Here is a 19,653-nt window from a genome sequence, read left to right as displayed (position 1 = left end):
GTCAGTGAAGACACTTGCCAGTTGGTCAGCACATGCTCGCAGCACACGTCCTGGTAATCCGTCTGGCCCTGTGGCCTTGTGAATGTTGACCTGTTTAAAGGTCTTACTCACATTGGAGGTGGAGAGCGTGATCACACTGTCTTCTGGAACATCTGGTGCTCTCATGCATGTTTCAGTGTTATTTGCCTCGAAGCGAGCATTAGAAGTAGTTTAGCTCGCCTGGTAGGCTCGTGTCACTGGGCAGCTCTCGGCTGTGCTTCCCTTTGTAGTCTGTAATGGTTTGCAAGCCCTGCCACATCTGACGCACGGCAGAGCCGGTATAGTATGATGCAATCTTAGTCCTGTATTGATGCTTTGCCTGTTTGATGGTTCGTCGGAGGGCATAGCGGGATTTGTTATAGGCTTCCGGGTTAGAGTCCCACTCCTTGAAGCGGCAGTTCTAGCCTTTAGCTCAGTGCGGATGTTGCATGTAATCCATGGCTTCTGGTTGGGGTATGTATGTACGGTCACTGTGGGGATGACGTCATCGATGCACTTATTGATGAAGCCAATGACTGATGTGCTGTACTCCTAAATGCCATCGGAGGAATCCCGGAACATATTCCAGTCTGTGCTAGCAAAACCGTCCCATAGCTTAGCATCTGACCACTTTTTTATTGATCTACTCACTGGTGCTTCCGGATTACATTTTTGCTTGTAAGCAGGAATCAGGAGGATATAATTATGGTAAGATTTTCCAAATGGAGGGCGAGGGAGAACTTTGTATGAGTCTCTGTGTGGGGAGTAAAGGTAGTCCAGAGTTTTTTTTCCCCTCTGGTTGCACATTTAACATGCTGATAGAAATGTGGTAAAACGGATTTAAGTTTCCCTGCATTAAAGTCCCCGGCTAATAGGAGTGCCGCCTCTGGGTGAGCGTTTTCTTTCGGAATACAACTCATTCAATGATGTCTTAGTGCCAGCCTCAGTCTGTGGTGGTATGTAAAACAGCTACGAAAAATACAGAAGAAAACTCTCTCTCAGTAGGTAGTGTGGTCTACAGCTTATCATGAAATACTCTACCTCAGGCGAGCAATAGCTCAAGACTTCCTTAGATATCATGCACCAGCTGTTGTTTACAAAAATACATAGTCCGCCGACCCTTCTCTTACCAGACGCCGCTGTTCTATCCTGCCGGTACAGTGTATAACCAGCCAGCTGTATGTTGATAGTGTCGTCATTCAGCCACGACTCCGTGAAGAATAAGATATTACAGTTTTGAATGTCCTGTTGGTAGTTTAATCTTCCGTGTAGGTCATCAATTTTATTCTCCAAATATTGCACGTTTGCTAGCAGAATGGAAGAAAGTGGGGTTCATTCAATCGCCTACGAATTCTCAGAAGGCAGCCCGCGCTCTGACCCCTTTTTCTCTGCCTCCTCTTCACGCAAATCACGGGAACCTGGGCCTGTTCCCGAGAAAGCAGTTTATAATTTGCGTCGGGCTCGTCAGACTCATTAAAGGAAAAAAAGGATTCTGCTAGTCCGTGGTGAGTAATCACAGTCCTGATGTCCAGAAGTTATTTTTGGTCATAAGAGACGGTAGCGGCAACATTATGTACAAAATAAGTTACAAACAACGCAAATAAACGAACAAAAACACAATCGGTTGGGGACATATAAAACGTCAGCCTTCTTCTCCGGTGCAATATCAAATCAAATTTGAAATGGGGTGCTATGTGGATAACTATAGAATTTTACGCATGTTTAAACAATAGCTACTGTATGTGGTAGTGTCGTAAACTCTTGAACAGTGATATGACTATTGTTTGTTTTTGTTCATAGTCAGACAGTTAACTATAAAACTATTAGGCATATGTGGTACACACTGGCACAGACCATGGTGAAATGACTAGTGTGTTTGCGCCTCTCCAGACAGACAAAATCTTGTTACAGACCGTGTCATTATTGTAGTTTTGGTAGAGATACAGTACCAGTCAAAGTTTGGACACACCTACTCACTGAAGGGTTTTTATTTATTTGTACTATTTTCTACATTGTAAAATAATAGTGAAGACATCAAAACTATGAAATAAAACATATGGAATCATGTAGTAACCAAAAGTGTTAAACAAATCAAAATATATTGTAGATTCTTCAAAGTAGCCACCCTTTGCCTTGAGGACAGCTTTGCACACTCTTGGCAATCTCTCAACCAGCTTCACCTGGAATGCTTTTCCAACAGTCTTGAAGGACTTCCACATATGTTGAGCACTTGTTGGCTGATTTTCCTTCACTCTGCGGTCCAACATCCCAAACCATCTCAATTTGGTTGAGGCTGGGTGATTGTGGAGGCCAGGTCATCTGATGCAGCCCTCCATCAATCTCCTTCTTGGTCAAATAGCCCTTACACAGGCTGGAGGTATATTTGGTCATTGTCCTGTTGAAAAACAAATTATAGTCCCACTAAGTGCAAACCAGATGGGATGGCGTATCGCTGCAGAATGCTGTGGTAGCCATGCTGGTTAGTGTGCCTTGAATTCTAAATAAATCACTGACAGTGTCACCAGCAAAGCACCCCCACACTATCACACCTCCTCCTCCATGCTTCACGGTGGGAATAACACTTGCGGAGATCATCCGTTCACCTACTCTAGTCTCACAAAGACATGGCAGTTGGAACCAAAAATCTAAAATTAAGACTCATTAAAACAAAGGACAGATGTCCACTGGTCTAATGTCCATTGCTCGTGTTTCTTGGCCCATGCAAGTCTCTTCTTCTTATTGGTGTCCTTTAGTAGTGGTGTCTTTGCAGCAATTCGACCATGAAGGCCTGATTCATAATATATTTCGATTTTTTGGTTACTGCATGATTCCATATGTGTTATTTCATAGCTTTGATGTCTTCACTGTTATTCTACGGATGGGGAGCCACATGAATTTAAAGAACACAGTCTCTCTCTCACACACACACACACACACACACACACACACACACACACACACACACACACACACACACACACACACACACACACACACACACACACAGAGAGAGAGAGTGAGTGAGTGAGTGAGAAAGATAAGAGCTACAAGAAGAGCAGAGTTTTTTGCTCAGTTGTTGTTGTTGAAGCACTACCATTAGCTCTCACCAGCCGGCCCTGGAAATTCCTAAGAAATTCTCCTCTGCTGCTGCACTTGAGACCTACATTCCTACTATGTGTGAGTACCCGTCTTTCCTGGACACACACACACAGTACAGAACAGATCAACATGTAGAGCGTCATGATAAGTAGTCAGTATGCTTGCTGTTTGGGGTTTTAGGCTGGGTTTCTGTACAGCACTTTGAGATATCAGCTGATGTAAGAAGGGCTTTTGATTTGATTAAGTTTGATTTAGAGTTTGGCTAGATGGTTTGGTTTTAGGCTGACTTTGGGTTTAGACGCTTCCTAACTTCCAAAAATCTCCTAACCCAAATAATGTTGAGTGTGAGTGTGAGTTTGAGAGACAGTGGCCGTGTCTGAATACCCATACTACCATACGAAAAAGTAACGTTTTATAGTAGGTGAATTTCGAAAATAGTACTCTGAATGCATCATCTAATGTGTGATTGTGATGACTCCCGCAATTCGTTCATTTTGTTACAGCGGGCCAATTTCTGGAATCTTTTATTTCAGCTCATGAAACAGGGGACCAACACCTTACATGTTGCATTTATATTTTTGTTCAGTATCAACAAGTTTCCTGGGGAGGTCACTGGGGAAACGATTAAGGGTGACAATTCCGGTGGAAGTAGCGAAGTACGGAGTTGACCGGCAGTATTTTTGATTTTAGAAGCTAACAAACTGGGATAAGCAATAATAAAATATTAACTCGCTAGATGTTAAAATGTTATGGAGCTCGGGGACAACATGTGCTGTTCATGGTTGTACATACAAACAGACAAAAGTTAATGATTGGCTTAAATTGGAGTGCTTCGACCATGAACCCAAAGCTAAATCAGAATGTTCCTGTCAGAGATGGTATAGTTTCCATCGCACCCCAAATGACGACGAAGCATAAAGAAATTGGCTCAAAAACTTAAACTTAAAAAAGCACCCCAAAAAGTTGTGTGTTTTGCTCTTTTCAATTTGTTGATAAGACACAAACACGGGATAACCCATACCCAAAGCTCTTTCTGGGTTATGAGAGGCCACCAGAGAAGAGATGCCGCCTTTGCAGGAGGGTTGACAGACATGTCACAAGAACAGGTATGTTGACTAGTTTTGATATTGCGCGTTTGTCTTCAGTTTTTGTTACTAGAATCTGACTACGATAGCTTCTAGTCAGGGTCCGAAATTAATCTCTTTAATTTCTACCAGCCACTTTTTTTTAAAATCTACCACTTATGAAAACACTGAGTCAGTGGTAGGCTACCTGACATTAGAAACATGGTACATATTGTGTAACCTTAATAATCCATGATTATTCTTAATTTATAATAATATTAATAGAATAATAACCTTTCTGCCATGGTGGCAGGTGACCTGAAATGTTCACCTGCCACGGCCAACATTTACCCTGTATTTGGCAGGTGTTAATTTCATTCCTTGTTCTAGCTAATAGATACAGAATATATATTTTGAAAATATTAAACCTAGTCTATGTATCCCACTGGGTTTATAGTGCTTATTAGCAGTGGAGAATAGTCTGATAAACGCTATAAGTGAGGCACAGAGAGTTTAAAATGTTTTTAAAAGTATCCCTAATTAGTGTATTTGCTTTCCAGAATCTTACCCAATAATCTCATGAACTAATCATCACCTGCAGATGAGCCTGGTGTGGTGGAGGTTTCTGAGGAGCCAGGTCCTATTTCAAAGACCTTCCTTGATGCCCAAACACAGTGGTCAGACCCAGCAATGGAGGACCACACCTACTCCAAAGGACCTATCATCACATGTGGCATGACGACCTCACCAGCCCGAGAGGTCACTGTCTGTTGCAGATGTTACATTGAAAGATGATGCAGACTGTCTGCTGTACACAGGGATCCCACTACTAGAATTCAACACTCTTGTGTCTCGTTTACAAGGTTTTGCCCCCACATCATCAACAATGCCAGTTGTAGACCAAATTCTGTTGACACTAATGAAACTTAGACAGAACTTTGTTATAGCCGATTTAGCAAGACGCTTCAAAAGGTCACCCGGTCAGGTCAGTAAAACATTGAAATTCTGGATAGATGTCATTGCTGAGCACACCAAGGATCTCATTCCATTGCTGCCTTGTGAGACGATAAAGGCTACTATGCCACAGGTATTTCAGGAGAACTTTTCAAACACAACTTGTGTTACTGACTGCACAGAAGGTGTAGACTCAAGAACTGAATCTTACAGTCACTACTATGCCAATAATACTGTAAAATATCTAGTTGCACCTACTCCATCAGGAATAGTTATGTTCATTTCAGAGGCTTATTGTGGGAAATGTAGCGATAGGTTCATAACACAGAACTCAGGGTTTCTCGACCATTTGCGTGCTGGAGATGAGGTGATGGGGGACGGTGGCTTCACAATTAGGGACTTGCTAGAGGAACGGAATGTATGCTTGGTCTTAACAGCATTTCCACGCAAGAAATGCCAGTTGACAAATGAGCAGGTCACTCACACACAACGGATTGCTAATGTCTATATTCATGTGGAATGAGCAATAATGCGTTTTAAGGTGTGCAAGATTATCTCACAAACTGTGCTTATTAGTTTGGTCCCTAAAATTGACAACATACGTAAAATTTGTGCAGCTCTTGTAAATCTGAGAGGAAAGCTTATTTCTAGCAAATAGACACAATGTCTAACACAATCAACATGACTAACAACATGCACTGATCGTTTATGTATTCCAAAAATGTGCATCACTTTATTCCTATTAATGAACTGCAAAACATTGTCAGCATTTGTAACATTCTTTTATTCCAGCTGTATTTGTTGTAAATCATTGTTTTGTCATTATTTTGTTAGCTCACACAACTGCCTGTACCAACTTGGCTATTTTAACTGGTTCTGTCCTATGAAAAACTGACTTTGTCCTATGAAAAATAAACTGGTGAGAGATCATTACACTGTGTTTGTGTAGGTATAACAGAGGTGTATTTTCTTGTCAGCCAAATCATCAGCCAACTTAGGTAGCATGTGTAAAAAGGAGAACTTCTGCAGCTGTTGCACATGTGCGTAGTCTTTATCAAATGGAATGTCTACTTCTATGTGCTCGCTTGGTGTCCAGACGACCAGCTTGGAGCTCTGTAGGCCCAGGCACATCATGGTCACAGTATTTATGCTGCAGTAGTTTATGTGTTGGGGGGCTAGGGTCAGTCTGTTATATCTCAAGTATTTCTCCTGTCTTATCCGGTGTCCTGTGTGAATTTAAGTACGCTCTCTCTAATTCTCTCTCTCTCTCTCTCTCTCTCGGAGGACCTGAGCCCTAGGACCATGCCTCAGGATTACCTGGCCTGATGACTCCTTGCTGTCCCCAGTCCACCTGGTCATGCTGCTTCTCCAGTTTCAACTGTTCTGCCTGCGGCTATGGAACCTTGACCTGTTCACCGGACGTGCTACCTTGTCCCGGACCTGCTGTTTTGGACTCTCTCTCTACCGCACCTGCTGTCTCTAACTCTGAGTGATCGGTTATGAAAAGCCAACTGACATTTACTCCTGAGGTGCTGACCTGTTGCACCCTCAACAACTACTGTGATTATTATTATTTGACCCTGCTGGTCATCTATGAACATTTGAACATCTTGGCCATGTTCTGTTATAATCCCCACCCGGCACAGCCGAAGAGGACTGGCCACCCCTCATAGCCTGGTTCCTCTCTAGGTTTCTTCCTAGGTTCTGGCCTTTCTAGGGAGTTTTTCCTAGCCACCGTGCTTCTACACCTGCATTGCTTGCTGTTTGGGGTTTTAGGCTGGGTTTCTGTAGAGCACTTTGTGTCATCAGCTGATGGAAGAAGTGCTTTATAAATACATTGGGTTGATTGACTTGTGTCTGAAAGAAGGAATAAGAAAGCACATTGCCACAGAATTACAATACAATTCAATACTTGTAATAATACAGCTAATAATCTATTTTCTTGAAAAAAAATGTACCCACCTGAAGGTAGTACCCATCTTTTCCATTGGGACGAATAGGTACTGTCCATCATCCAAGCTTTTGATGTCACCATTTGGCCGACTCAGAAATTTGACGTGGAACTCTTGAAGGGGCACTTGATCTCAAGGAGCTGTGTTGCATCAAGGATCCCATCTGGGCTGGCTCCCAACCAAGGATGGTCAGGGTGCACCACCAGGCCCCTGTTCTCCACAACATGCCCTCTGCTCTCCAGGAGTGGGATGACATTGACCTAATTTTCTTTGCCATGCTTTGTTGCTGAATTGCCAGTGAAGGTTGGGTACAAATGCTCATTTACAAATTTTTTGGGGATCTGTGGTGTTTCGTTTTGGGACTCATTTCACCGTGCTGGCTGTTAGACGCAGCTTCCTAGCATCATGCCATAGTTGTGAAGTACTTTGGATCTTGGTTTCTTACATCAATGTAGCTGCTTGTACGGGGGATAATTTGATGTAGGCCTCATAAAACATTGTGCACTTCCTACAGGTTAGTGTTGTGCTGTGTTCAGTGTGACACAGTGTGTTTGTGTGGGCTGAATCATGTTGACTTGGGCCTGCCTTGCTGCTGCTGTCTACATTTGCTCTGTAACTTAGCTGAAGAAGACCATTTGTCTGGAGCCGAAATAGTGGAGCCATTACCGAGGAGTTGATGTGGCTTGTGAACTCTGCATGGTTCCTAAAAAGTCGGGGGGAGGTTGTGGAATCGTCCTGTGATGACGTTGATGGGCCTGAATATGTGTGGTGGGGTCTGTGGTGTTTAAAATGTATGTGTTTCGCCTTCCTCAGCCCTACATTCTTCCTCACACCTGAGTTCCACGTCCTTTGCACAACAGTGCATGCCATTCCTGTTTCGCCTTGCCTGACTGCACTCTCAATCCACATTGAAGAAAATATTTGTAGTTATTATCTAATCCAGTGTTTCCCAAACCTCTCCTGGAGTACCCGTTGTCCTGCACTTTTATGTAATTTTTGGTCGTTACTTTACTGACCTTCAACAGAATTGCTGCAGCATGACTACAAGAGCGTTCTGGCCCTGCAATACATGAGCAACCCACTGTCTGTATGACACCTGTCGTTGATGCTAGTACCCACGCCTTGTGATGAGATGCGTGCAGGCTCTGATTCGGCTCTATGTCTGCTTTTAGGTAGGCAAGGTCGTCTCCAACATCCTTCAATAACACCCAAACAACTTTGTTACTGTGTAGGTATTGGTAAGCCTCCGAACTTTTTAAGTTGCTCATCGCCTTACCATCGCAAGCTACAGATTCAACAAAGTAAGTAAATATGCTACCGTACGTGATACAAGGCCACTTCTTCACGTCATCTTCCCAACTATCAATTACGGAGGGTAAAGGTAGGCTAATACTACCCTTTTTGATCTCCATCAGGTTGTGTTCCCACATCATTATTAGTTTGGCAAGCTCTTCATGAATGAATGAATGAAAAAAACGTTTGTTTACATAGAACAGGAAATAACACCCATAATTCCCACAAGGCATCATGGGACACAGGAAACTTGTGGATAGATCAAATTCCGAAATAAGTATGCAGTTTAAGTATGTAGTATTCGGACACGGCCAGTATGTGCATGCTTGGAGTGTTTATTGGTTCCCAACCGGCTGTTCAGACAGGCTTCAACAAGAAGGTGTGCGATAGATAGAGAGAAAGAGGAATAGAGAAAGAGAGAGTCTCTTACCTTTGATACAAAGCACTCTGCGATGGCCACAGGGTCTGAATTACATTTCTCCAGGTCATGTAGCAGATCTCTGAAAAACAAAATCACTTCAGGATATCACCACGTCGACCACACACGTGCACACACGCAGGTACGCACACTTTCTTCTAATCCCTGCCTACATGTACATACTGTATCTACCTCAAATACTCCAGTATCCCTGCACATTGTAAATTTACCCTGTATTTAGCTTCCTCTTATTTTTTATTTTGTTATTAGCTATACTCTTTTTGATACTCTGTAATTGTGCATGTCACAAATACAACACACACACACACACACACACAGAGACACACACACACATAATTAATTCATGCAAATTACTCCTTATTGATCTATGTTCTAAAAAAGAAAACATTTTCAGGAACAAATTTAACTTAGGACACAATATTAGGTCCTAGGGTGCTGTAATCAGAACAAAAAGTCACTTCCATTAATTGAAATATGTTCCGTCTCTCTGTGTGCATGCGTGTGTCCCTTATTCTTCTTGGTTGATGTAAAAACTGTCAACTGGTGTAGCTATAGTTACATGAGTAGGGCATGATGTCATTGTCCCTTTGTTGCTGTGTATCTCTGATCCATGAAAAACAGCCCCAGATGATTATTTTTCCTCCATCAAACTTTACAGTTGGCACTATGCGTTTGGGCAGGTAATGTTCTCCTGGCATCTGCCAAACCCAGATTCGTTGGACTGCCATATGGTGAAGTATGATTCATCACTCCAGAGAACACGCATGGTAATCTTGCTTGGCTATGGAAACCCATTTCATTACGCTTTTGGCAAACAGTTCTTGTGCTGATGTTGCTTCCAGAGGCAGTTTGGAACTCGGTAGTGAGTGTTGCAACCGAGGACAGACAATTTGTACACGCTACGCGTTTCAGCACTCGGCAGTCCCATTCTGTAAGCTTGTGTGTCCTACCACTTCGTGGCTGAGCCGTTGCTGCTCCTAGACATTTCCACTTCACAATAACAGCATTTACAGTTGACCAGCTCTAGCAGGGCAGAAATTTTACAAACTGCACTGATGGAAAGGTGACATCCTATGACGGTACCACTTTTAAGGTCAATCAGCTCTTCAGTACGGGCCACTCTACTGCCAATGTTTGTCTATGGAGATTGCATGGCGGGGTGCTCGATTTTATACAACTTTCAGCAACGGGTGTGGTTGAAATAGCCGAATCAACTAAATTGAAAGGGTATATACCCACATGCCTTTGGCCATGTAGTGTATATAGATACAGTTTACAGCACCCCCCACCCCCCCCACCCTCATATCGACAGGTGACACAAACCATCTTCATTCAGTAGATGCTTTGGAGACGGCACTCTATATTTCTTTGGAGACTGCACTCTATATTTGTTTTAGGTATGTGTGTTTACCTCTTTGAAGTTGTACAGTAGGTGATTGTTGTTTACCTGTTGAAGTGGTAGATGTCGCGGATGTTTCCAAATAGAGAGACTCTATCCTCTGAGCTCAGTGCTAGACGAGACTGGTTACTGATACACTCAAGGTAATCCTAAAGAGAGAGAGAAATGTTTTTTTTTGTTGAGATACAATGAATTCATGCAATTGTATTTTTGACTTTAAAGGTATGATTTTTGGAATACAATTACAGAATATATTTCATGCCAATAAAGCACGTTGAATAGAAATTAGAAAAAGCGAGAGAGAGATAAAGAAAGAAAGAGAAAGAGAGAGAGGGCGAGAGAGAGAGAAAAGAGAGAGAAGAGAAGGGGGAGAGAGGTCAGTTATCTCACCTACAGTGGGGGAAAAAAGTATTTGATCCCCTGCTGATTTTGTACATTTGCCCACTTACAAAGAAATGATAAGTCTATAATTTTAATGGTAGGTTTATTTGAACAGTGAGAGACAGAATAACAACAAAAATATCAAGAAAAACGCTGGTCGAAAATGTTATAAATTGATTTGCATTTTAATGAGGGAAATAAGTATTTGACCCCCTCTCAATCAGAAAGATTTCTGGCTCCCAGGTGTCTTTTATACAGGTAACGAGCTGAGATTTGGAGTACACTCTTAAAGTGAGTGCTCCTAACCACAGCTTGTTACCTGTATAAAAGACACCTGTCCACAGAAGCAATCAATCAATCAGATTCCAAACTCTCCACCATGGCCAAGACCAAAGAGCTCTCCAAGGATGTCAGGGACAAGATTGTAGACCTACACAAGGCTGGAATGGGCTACAACACCATCGCCAAGCAGCTTGGTGAGTAGGTGACAACATTTGGTGCGATTATTCGCAAATGGAAGAAACACAAAATAACTGTCAATATCCCTCGGCCTGGGGCTCCATGCAAGATCTCACCTCGTGGAGTTGCAATGATCATGAGAACGGTGAGGAATCATCCCAGAACTACACGGGAGGATCTTGTCAATGATCTCAAGGCAGCTGGGACCATAGTCACTAAGAAAACAATTGGTAACACACTATGCCGTGAAGGACTGAAATCCTGCAGCGCCCGCAAGGTCCCCCTGCACAAAATACATATACATGCCCATCTGAAGTTTGCCAATGAACATCTGAATGATTCAGAGGACAACTGGTGAAAGTGTTGTGGTCAGATGAGACCAAAATGGAGCTCTTTGGCATCAACTCAACTCGCCATGTTTGGAGAAGGAGGAATGCTGCCTATGACCCCAAGAACACCATCTCCACCATCAAACATGGAGGTGGAAACATTATGTTTGGGGGTGTTTTTCTGCTAAGGGGACAGGACAACTTCACCGCATCAAACGGACGATAGACGGGGCCATGTACCGTCAAATCTTGGGTGAGAACCTCCTTCCCTCAGCCAGGGCATTGAAAATGTGTCGTGGATGGGTATTCTAGCACGACAATGACCTAAAACACACGACCAAGGCAACAAAGGAGTCGCTCAAGAAGAAGCACATTAAGGTCCCGGAGTGGCCTAGCCAGTCTCCAGACCCTAATCCCATAGAAAATCTGTGGAGGGAGCTGAAGGTTCGAGTTGCCAAACGTCAGCCTCGAAACCTTAATGACTTGGAGAAGATCTGCAAAGAGGAGTGGGACACAATCCCTCCTGAGATGTGTGCAAACCTGGTGGCCAACTACAAGAAACGTTTGACCTCTGTGATTGCCAAACAAGGGTTTTGCCACCAAGTACTAAGTCATGTTTTGCAGATTGGTCAAATACTTATTTCCCTCATTAAAATGCAAATCATTTTATAACATTTTTGACATGCGTTTTTCAGGATTTTTTTGTTGTTATTCTGTCTCTCACTGTTCAAATAAACCTACCATTAAAATTATAGACTGATCATTTCTTTGTAAGTGGGCAAACGTACAAAATCAGCAGGGGATCAAATACTTTTTCCCCCCACTGTACATCAAAGTGTATCAAAGGATATCCCATCATCAGTCATGTGAGAAGGACAGTATGCCCGACATGCTCCCTGGCATCACCCTGCCAACCCACCATGAAACACACACTGAATACGCACACACACACAGACAAAAACACACTCACCGCTCATAAATAACCACATCATTGCAAACTCTTTGAGACCATATACACTTCACTTATTCAGCTCACACATTCAATCTGCTTTAACACTGCTAAGAAACACACTTCACACTTGAACCGAGTTTCTGTCTAGTAAAACAACTGGGCCCACAGCCACACTTCTCCCCGACTTCTCCAGTCTCAATCCGCCTACAGACTCTTCAGTGCGTAATACAGATGGCTGTTTACCCAGCACAGCAAAATGTCAAACGGGCCTACAGAGTGTCCAAAGCCAATAGGACAGGATACACTGGTGAGAGGCTTGTAGAGCACTGTCTAAGGAACTGATACTGTGTACTGTGTTAATGCAGGCGGAGACAGATGGTCTCAGCTACCAATGGTGATTATGCATCTTGGCTTTCTCTCCACACAGACACACACACACACACACACACACACACACACACACACACACACACACACACACACACACTTTCTCCCTCCTCCTGTCTCTCCACTCATCTCTCCTTTGTCTCGTTGGATGTGTACAGTACATTCTCTCACACTGATAACATCTATACCTGCAGGCTACACAAAGTAGCCAACCTACGTCTCACCCCAAACACACACTGTGTCAACACCCCCCTCTACCTCTCTCACACACACACACTTTCTTCTAATCTCTGCCTACACACTGTATCGTATCTACCTCAAATACTCCAGTATCCCTGTAAATTTACCCTGTATTAGTTTCCTCTTATTTTTTGTGGGTTTTTTGTCTTATTAGCTATACTCTTTTTGATATTCTGTAGTTGTGCATGTGACAAACACAACTTGAAATGCAACACACACACACACTTTCCAGCTCAGCATCTACACAGCTGTCCTAACCACAAACAGGTAGGACCAGCCATGTTGAAACGACGTAGGATATCATAAGGTGAATGCACCAATTTGTAAGTCGCTCTGGATAAGAGCGTCTGCTAAATGACGTAAATGTAAATGTAGAGTGAAAATGGATCTTTATGGAGGTGTAACAACTTTTAAAAACAGACTTGTCAGACTGTGTGGGTGCAAGCCATTTATTGCATTACAGCAGAAAAAATAACTAGGCTGTCCTACACTCAGTTTGTCCACCCACACACAGGGCACACACACAGGGCACACACACCCTCATCTGCTGGTGTGCATGGTTTCTAATCCTGACCTGGTTATTATGACTGTAAAGACCGCACCCTGGCCAGTAGATTTGATTGTTTGGTGTTTGGTGAGGTCATCCTCTCTTCTCCTGGGCAGTGACAGACACAACCAACTAGAATCACCCAGAGGGGAACTCAGACTGAACCATTGTGTAACAGAGCATGGGTGAATGTTCATATGGAGGATTTAAAGGTGAATGGGCAGATATAGGGGTTTCAGGGCAATGAGTTAGGGTCAGGTTTGGAGGTAAGAGTTTGGTTGGAGTTTTGGCTTACAGCTTGGATAATGGTGGTTGGTGGAGTCAGGGTCGGGGACCAAGATCATGTTTAGGGTTGGGTTAGGGTCATTGGCCACGGTTAAGGAGTAAGATGAGACTTTTTAGCCACGGGTCACAGATGTGGCCTGTCCTGACCCAGTCAATCAACACAGCCTAGTCTGAGCCTGATCACACACACAAACACACAGTGTTAAAACCCCACAGCATGCTAAACACACATACCTCAGACACACAAGCAGCTATACACACACGCACACACACTCCCAGCTAAGCTTCTTCGACAAAATATAAACTGCATTTGACGCTTACACGTTACACATTAAAGGGATTGTTTTTCCTTCCATTCAAGTCATGGGACCGATATTAGCATCATGTTCAAATAATCTATAAGTGACTTTGTTGAGCTTCACAATACATTTGAGATACTTTTGAAAGATTTGAACAAGATTTGGATGCACGAAAAATGATATTGATCCCATGACTTGAATGGGATTTGTACCACAAATGCTAAAACATTAGCATTTGGAAACAGTGAGAGGGAAACTAAACCAAAGCATGGATTGTTGTCATACATTACCTTACAGCGTAAAGTAACCAGTATATAATTTTGCAATTTGGGTGAACTATCCCTTTAACCTGTTGGGGATAGGGGGCAGTATTTGCACGGCCGGATAAAAAACGTACCCGATTTAATCTGGTTACTACTCCTGCCCAGTAACTAGAATATGCATATAATTATTGGCTTTGGATAGAAAACACCCTAAAGTTTCTAAAACTGTTTGAATGGTGTCTGTGAGTATAACAGAACTCATATGGCAGGCAAAAACCTGAGAAGATTCCTTACAGGAAGTGGCCTGTCTGACCATTCCTTGAGCTTCTTGACTCTGTTTATTGAAGACTGAGGATCTTTGCTGTAACGTGACACTTCCTACGGCTCCCATAGGCTCTCAGAAGGCGGGAAAAAGCTGAATGATGTAATTAGCGCTTTTGGAAAGTGCTCTATCAGAGGACAATGGGCTTAGCCGCGTGCACGAGTCGACCCCATGTTTTTATTTTCTATCGTCTTTGAACCTAAACACAGATTCCCGGTCGGAATATTATCGCTTTTTTTACGAGAAAAATGCCATAAAAATGTATTTTAAACAGCGGTTGACATGCTTCGAAGTACGGTAATGGAATATTTAGAATTTTTTTGTCATGCAATGCGTCGTGCGCATGACCCTTATTTACACTTCGGATAGTGTCTTGAACGCACGAACAAAACGCCGCTATTTGGATATAACTATGGATTATTTGGGACCAAACCAACATTTGTTATTGAAGTAGAAGTCCTGGGAGTGCATTCTGACGAAGACAGCAAAGGTAATAACATTTTTCTTATAGTAAATCTGATTTTGGTGAGTGCTAAACTTGGTGGGTGTCTAAATAGCTAGCCCTGTGATGCCGGGCTATCTACTGAGAATATTGCAAAATGTGCTTTCACCGAAAAGCTATTTTAAAATCGGACATAGCGAGTGCATAGAGGAGTTCTGTATCTATAATTCTTAAAATAATTGTTATGTTTTTTGTGAACGTTTATCGTGAGTAATTTAGTAAATTCACCGGAAGTTTGCGGGGGGTATGCTAGTTCTGAACGTCACATGCTAATGTAAAAAGCTGGTTTTTGATATAAATATGAACTTGATTGAACAAAACATGCATGTATTGTATAACATAATGTCCTAGGGTTGTCATCTGATGAAGATCATCAAAGGTTAGTGCTGCATTTAGCTGTGGTTTGGGTTTATGTGACATTATATGCTAGCTTGAAAAATGGGTGTCTGATTATTTCTGGCTGGGTACTCTGCTGACATAATCTAATGTTTTGCTTTCGTTGTAAAGCCTTTTTGAAATCGGACAGTGTGGTTAGATTAACGAGAGTCTTGTCTTTAAAATGGTGTAAAATAGTCATATGTTTGAGAAATTGAAGTAATAGCATTTCTAAGGTATTTGAATAACGTGCCACGGGATTCAACTGGCTGTTGAGTAGGTGGGACGAGAGGTTAACACACACCTAGAGAGGTTAACACTCACATACACTTTCTCTCAATTTCTCCAAATCTAACACACACTGATACACAGTCTCCTCACTCCATACGCCCATGTGAAAGCCAATTCACTAGGACACGCTAACTCCAAACATCCATTTTCCCTTTCTGGAACCTCACATACCATAGTCTCTGCTGAGAATCCCCAGAAGCACAGAGATTTTCCCTGTGTAATCCCAAATTCCTGTTCAACATCAAATATCAAATGGGGGGGGGGGGGGGGTGTTCTACTAAGCTATACAGAATTGTTTTAACCTGTTGGGGCTAGGGGGCAGTATTTTCACGGCTGGATAAAAAAACGTACCCGATTTAATCTGGTTACTAATCCTACCCAGTAACTAGAATATGCATATGCTTATTATATATGGATAGAAAACACCCTAAAGTTTCTAAAAATGTTTGAATGGTGTCTGTGAGTATAACAGAACTCATTTGGCAGGCAAAACCCTGAGACATTTTCTGACAGGAAGTGGATACCTGATGTGTTGAATGACCTTTAAGCCTATGCCATTGAAACACACAGGGGTTGACTAATGTTTTGGCACTTCCTATTGCTTCCACTAGATGTCACCAGCCTTTACAAAGTGTTTTGAGTCTTTTACTGTGAGATCTGACCGAACAAGAGCCATGGAACGGTGATGGCCGATTAGACTCTGGCGCGCGAGTTCATGTTGGGTACCCTCGTTCCAATACGTTATAAAAGAGAATGCATTCGTCCACCTTGAATATTATTCATGTTCTGGTTAAAAAAGACACTAATGATTTATGCTATACAACGTTTGACATGTTTGAACGAACGTAAATATATTTTTTCCCCTCGTTCATGACGAGAAGTCCGGCTGGCTTAGATCATGTGCTAACAACACGGAGCTTTTTGGATATAAATGATGAGCTTTTTTGAACAAAACTATATTCGTTATGGACCTGGGATTCCTGGAAGTGACATCTGATGAAGAGAATCAAAGGTAATGGATTATTTACATAGTATTTTCGATTTTAGATCTCTCCAACATGGCCGTTTGTCTGTATAGCAAAGCATATTTTTCTGGGCGCAGTGCTCAGATTATTGCAAAGTGTGATTTCCCAGTAAGGTTATTTTTAAATCTGGCAAGTTGATTGCGTTCAAGAGATGTAAATCTATAATTCTTTAAATGACAATATAATATTTTACCAATGTTTTCTAATTTTAATTATTTAATTTGTGGTGCTGACTTGACTGCCGGTTATTGGAGGGAAACGATTTCCTCAACATCAATGCCATAGTAAAACGCTGTTTTTGGATATAAATATGAACTTGATAGAACTAAAAATGCATGCATTGTCTAACATAATGTCCTAGGAGTGTCATCTGATGGAGATTGTAAAAGGTTAGTGCATCATTTTAGCTGGTTTTATGGTTTGGTGACGCCTGTCTTTGAATTGACAAAACATTACACACAGCTATTGTCAATGTACTCTCCTAACATAATCTAACTTTATGCTTTCGCCGTAAAACCTTTTTGAAATCAGACAACGTGGTTAGATTAAGGAGATGTTTATCTTTCAAAGGGTGTAAGATAGTTGTATGTTTGAAAAATTTGAATTTTGACATTTATTTGGTTTCAAATTTGCCGCTCTTGAAATGCACCTGCTGTTGATAGGGTGCACCACGGGTGGCATGCTAGCATCCCACATAGCCCCAAGAAGTTAAAATGTCATACTAAGGATAATTTAGCTATTTGATTTTGAATTTTTGGCGCATTTTCTGGCTAGCGCCCGCATTGCCTTCATTGTTGATTTCCTTACAAATATTAACTTTGGATGTGTGTGTTCCAATCAAAGTAAGTGCCTTATTTTCAATATATCGTGTTGTCGTTTCTACAGTAGCATTTTTCATGAATTAATTTCATTTATTTAACTTTTATTTAACTAGGCAAGTCAGTTGTGACCTGTTGTGGATAGGGGGCAGTATTTTCACGGCCGGGTGAAAAAAACATACCCGATTTAATCTGGTTACTACTCTTGCCCAGAAACTAGAATATGCATACAATTAGTAGGTTTGGATAGAAAACACCATAAAGTTTCTAAAACTGTTTGAATGGTGAATGTGAGTATAACAGAACTCATATGGCAGGCAAAAACCTGAGAAGATTCCAAGCAGGAAGTGGCCTGTCTGACAATTTGCAGTCATTCTGTTGCATCTCTATCGAAATTACTGTATCTGAGCTGTTACGTGACACTTTCTAAGGCTTCCATTGGCTCTCTAAAGCCTTCAGAAACCGGATTGACGCGTCTCCTGTTTCTGGGCAGATAACAGCAGCACAGTTTGTCAGTGGACTGCCTGGTGACAGAGAGATTGGAGATGCGCGTTCACGAGACCTCGCCATTTTTCTTTTCCTCTTTGAATGAATACAACATTGTCCGGTTGGAATATTATCGCTATTTTACGAGAAAAATATCATAAAAATTGATTTTAAACAGCGTTTGACATCCTTCTAAGTACGGTAATGGAATATTTAGAATTTTTTTGTCTCGAAATGCGCTCGCGCGTTACCCTTTGGATAGCATGAACAAAACGGGGATATTTGGATATAACTATGGATTATTTGGAACAAAAACAACATTTGTTGTGGAAGTAGCAGTCCTGGGAGTGCATTCTGACGAAGAACAGCAAAGGTAATACAATTTTTCTAATAGTAATTCTGAGTTTAGTGAGCCCTGAAGTTGGCGGGTGTCTAAATAGCTAGCCTGTGATGGCTGAGCTATGTACTCAGAATATTGCAAAATGTGCTTTCGCCGAAAAGCTATTTTAAATTCTGACATAGTGATTGCATAAAGGAGTTCTGTATCTATAATTCTTAAAATAATTGTTATGTATTTTGTGAACGTTAATTGTGAGTAATTTAGTAAATTTACCGGAAGTTTTGGGTGGGAACGCTAGTTCTGAACATCACATGCTTATGTAAAAAGCTGTTTTTGGATATAAATATGAACTTGATTGAACAAAACATGCATGTATTGTATAACATAATGTCCTAGGAGTGTCATCTGATGAAGATCATCAAAGGTTAGTGCTGCATTTAGCTGTGGTTTGGGTTTTTGTGACATATATGCTTGCTTTGAAAATGGCTGTGTGATTATTTTTGGCTGGGTACTCTCCTAACATAATCTAATGTTTTTCTTTCGCTGTAAAGCCTTTTTGAAATCGGACAATGTGGTTGGATTAACGAGAGTCTTATCGTTCAAATGGTGTAAAATAGTCATATGTTTGAGAAATTGAAGTTATAGCATTTTTAAGGTTTTTTGTATTTTGCACCACTCTCGACCATTGATTATTGGTGAGGCGTTCCGCTAGCGGAACGTCTGTCCTCAACATTAAGAACAAATTCTTATTTACAATGACGGCCTACCCCGGCCAAACCCTCTGCTAACCTGGGCGATGCTGGGCCAATTGTGCGCTGCCTTATGGGACTCCCGATCACGGCCGGTTGTGATATAGCCCAGGTTTGAATCCGAACCCTGTGCTGCAGTTGCTTTTACTGCTGTGCCACTCAGGATCCCCATAATGTATTTACGCTTTTATTCACGTTTTCAAGTTCTGGTGACAAATCATGCATTCCGATTCTTGCATAGATTTTAATGGACACATATGATGTGTGTAAAATACATTTTTGAAGGTTGTACTAATTATGATGAGCTGTTGAAATGCTAAGCTATTTGGCAGCTATGTGTGGCGCCATGTTTGTTGACATTATACAATGCATTCTCGTTGTCACG

At 41.8% G+C, this 19,653-nt stretch overlaps 1 protein-coding gene and 1 long non-coding RNA gene across 3 annotated transcripts in view; one reads left to right on the top strand and one right to left on the bottom strand.

Moving 5' to 3' along the window:
- LOC106571794 (pleckstrin homology domain-containing family G member 1) overlaps positions 1–19,653 on the bottom strand; it is a 117,389-nt gene that overhangs the window by 23,795 nt on the left and 73,941 nt on the right. For both annotated transcript variants that reach the window (XM_014145252.2, XM_014145253.2), the window contains exons 3-4: positions 10,267–10,367; positions 8,811–8,880 (exon numbers count right to left, since the gene is read on the bottom strand). In XM_014145252.2, the coding sequence (XP_014000727.1) occupies positions 8,811–8,880; positions 10,267–10,367 (171 nt within the window). The remainder of the gene's footprint in view (positions 1–8,810; positions 8,881–10,266; positions 10,368–19,653) is intronic.
- On the top strand, positions 3,036–6,068 carry LOC106571795 (uncharacterized). The gene is made up of 2 exons (XR_001321008.2): positions 3,036–4,223; positions 4,742–6,068. It is a non-coding gene; the product is annotated as an uncharacterized lncRNA (long non-coding RNA).

Source organism: Salmo salar, chromosome ssa15 (genome assembly GCF_905237065.1).
Source record: "Salmo salar chromosome ssa15, Ssal_v3.1, whole genome shotgun sequence".
NCBI classification, from domain to species: Eukaryota; Metazoa; Chordata; class Actinopteri; order Salmoniformes; family Salmonidae; genus Salmo; species Salmo salar.
The sequence above is the reverse complement of the archived record's forward strand: the minus strand, read 5'-3'. Positions and strand labels throughout refer to the sequence as shown.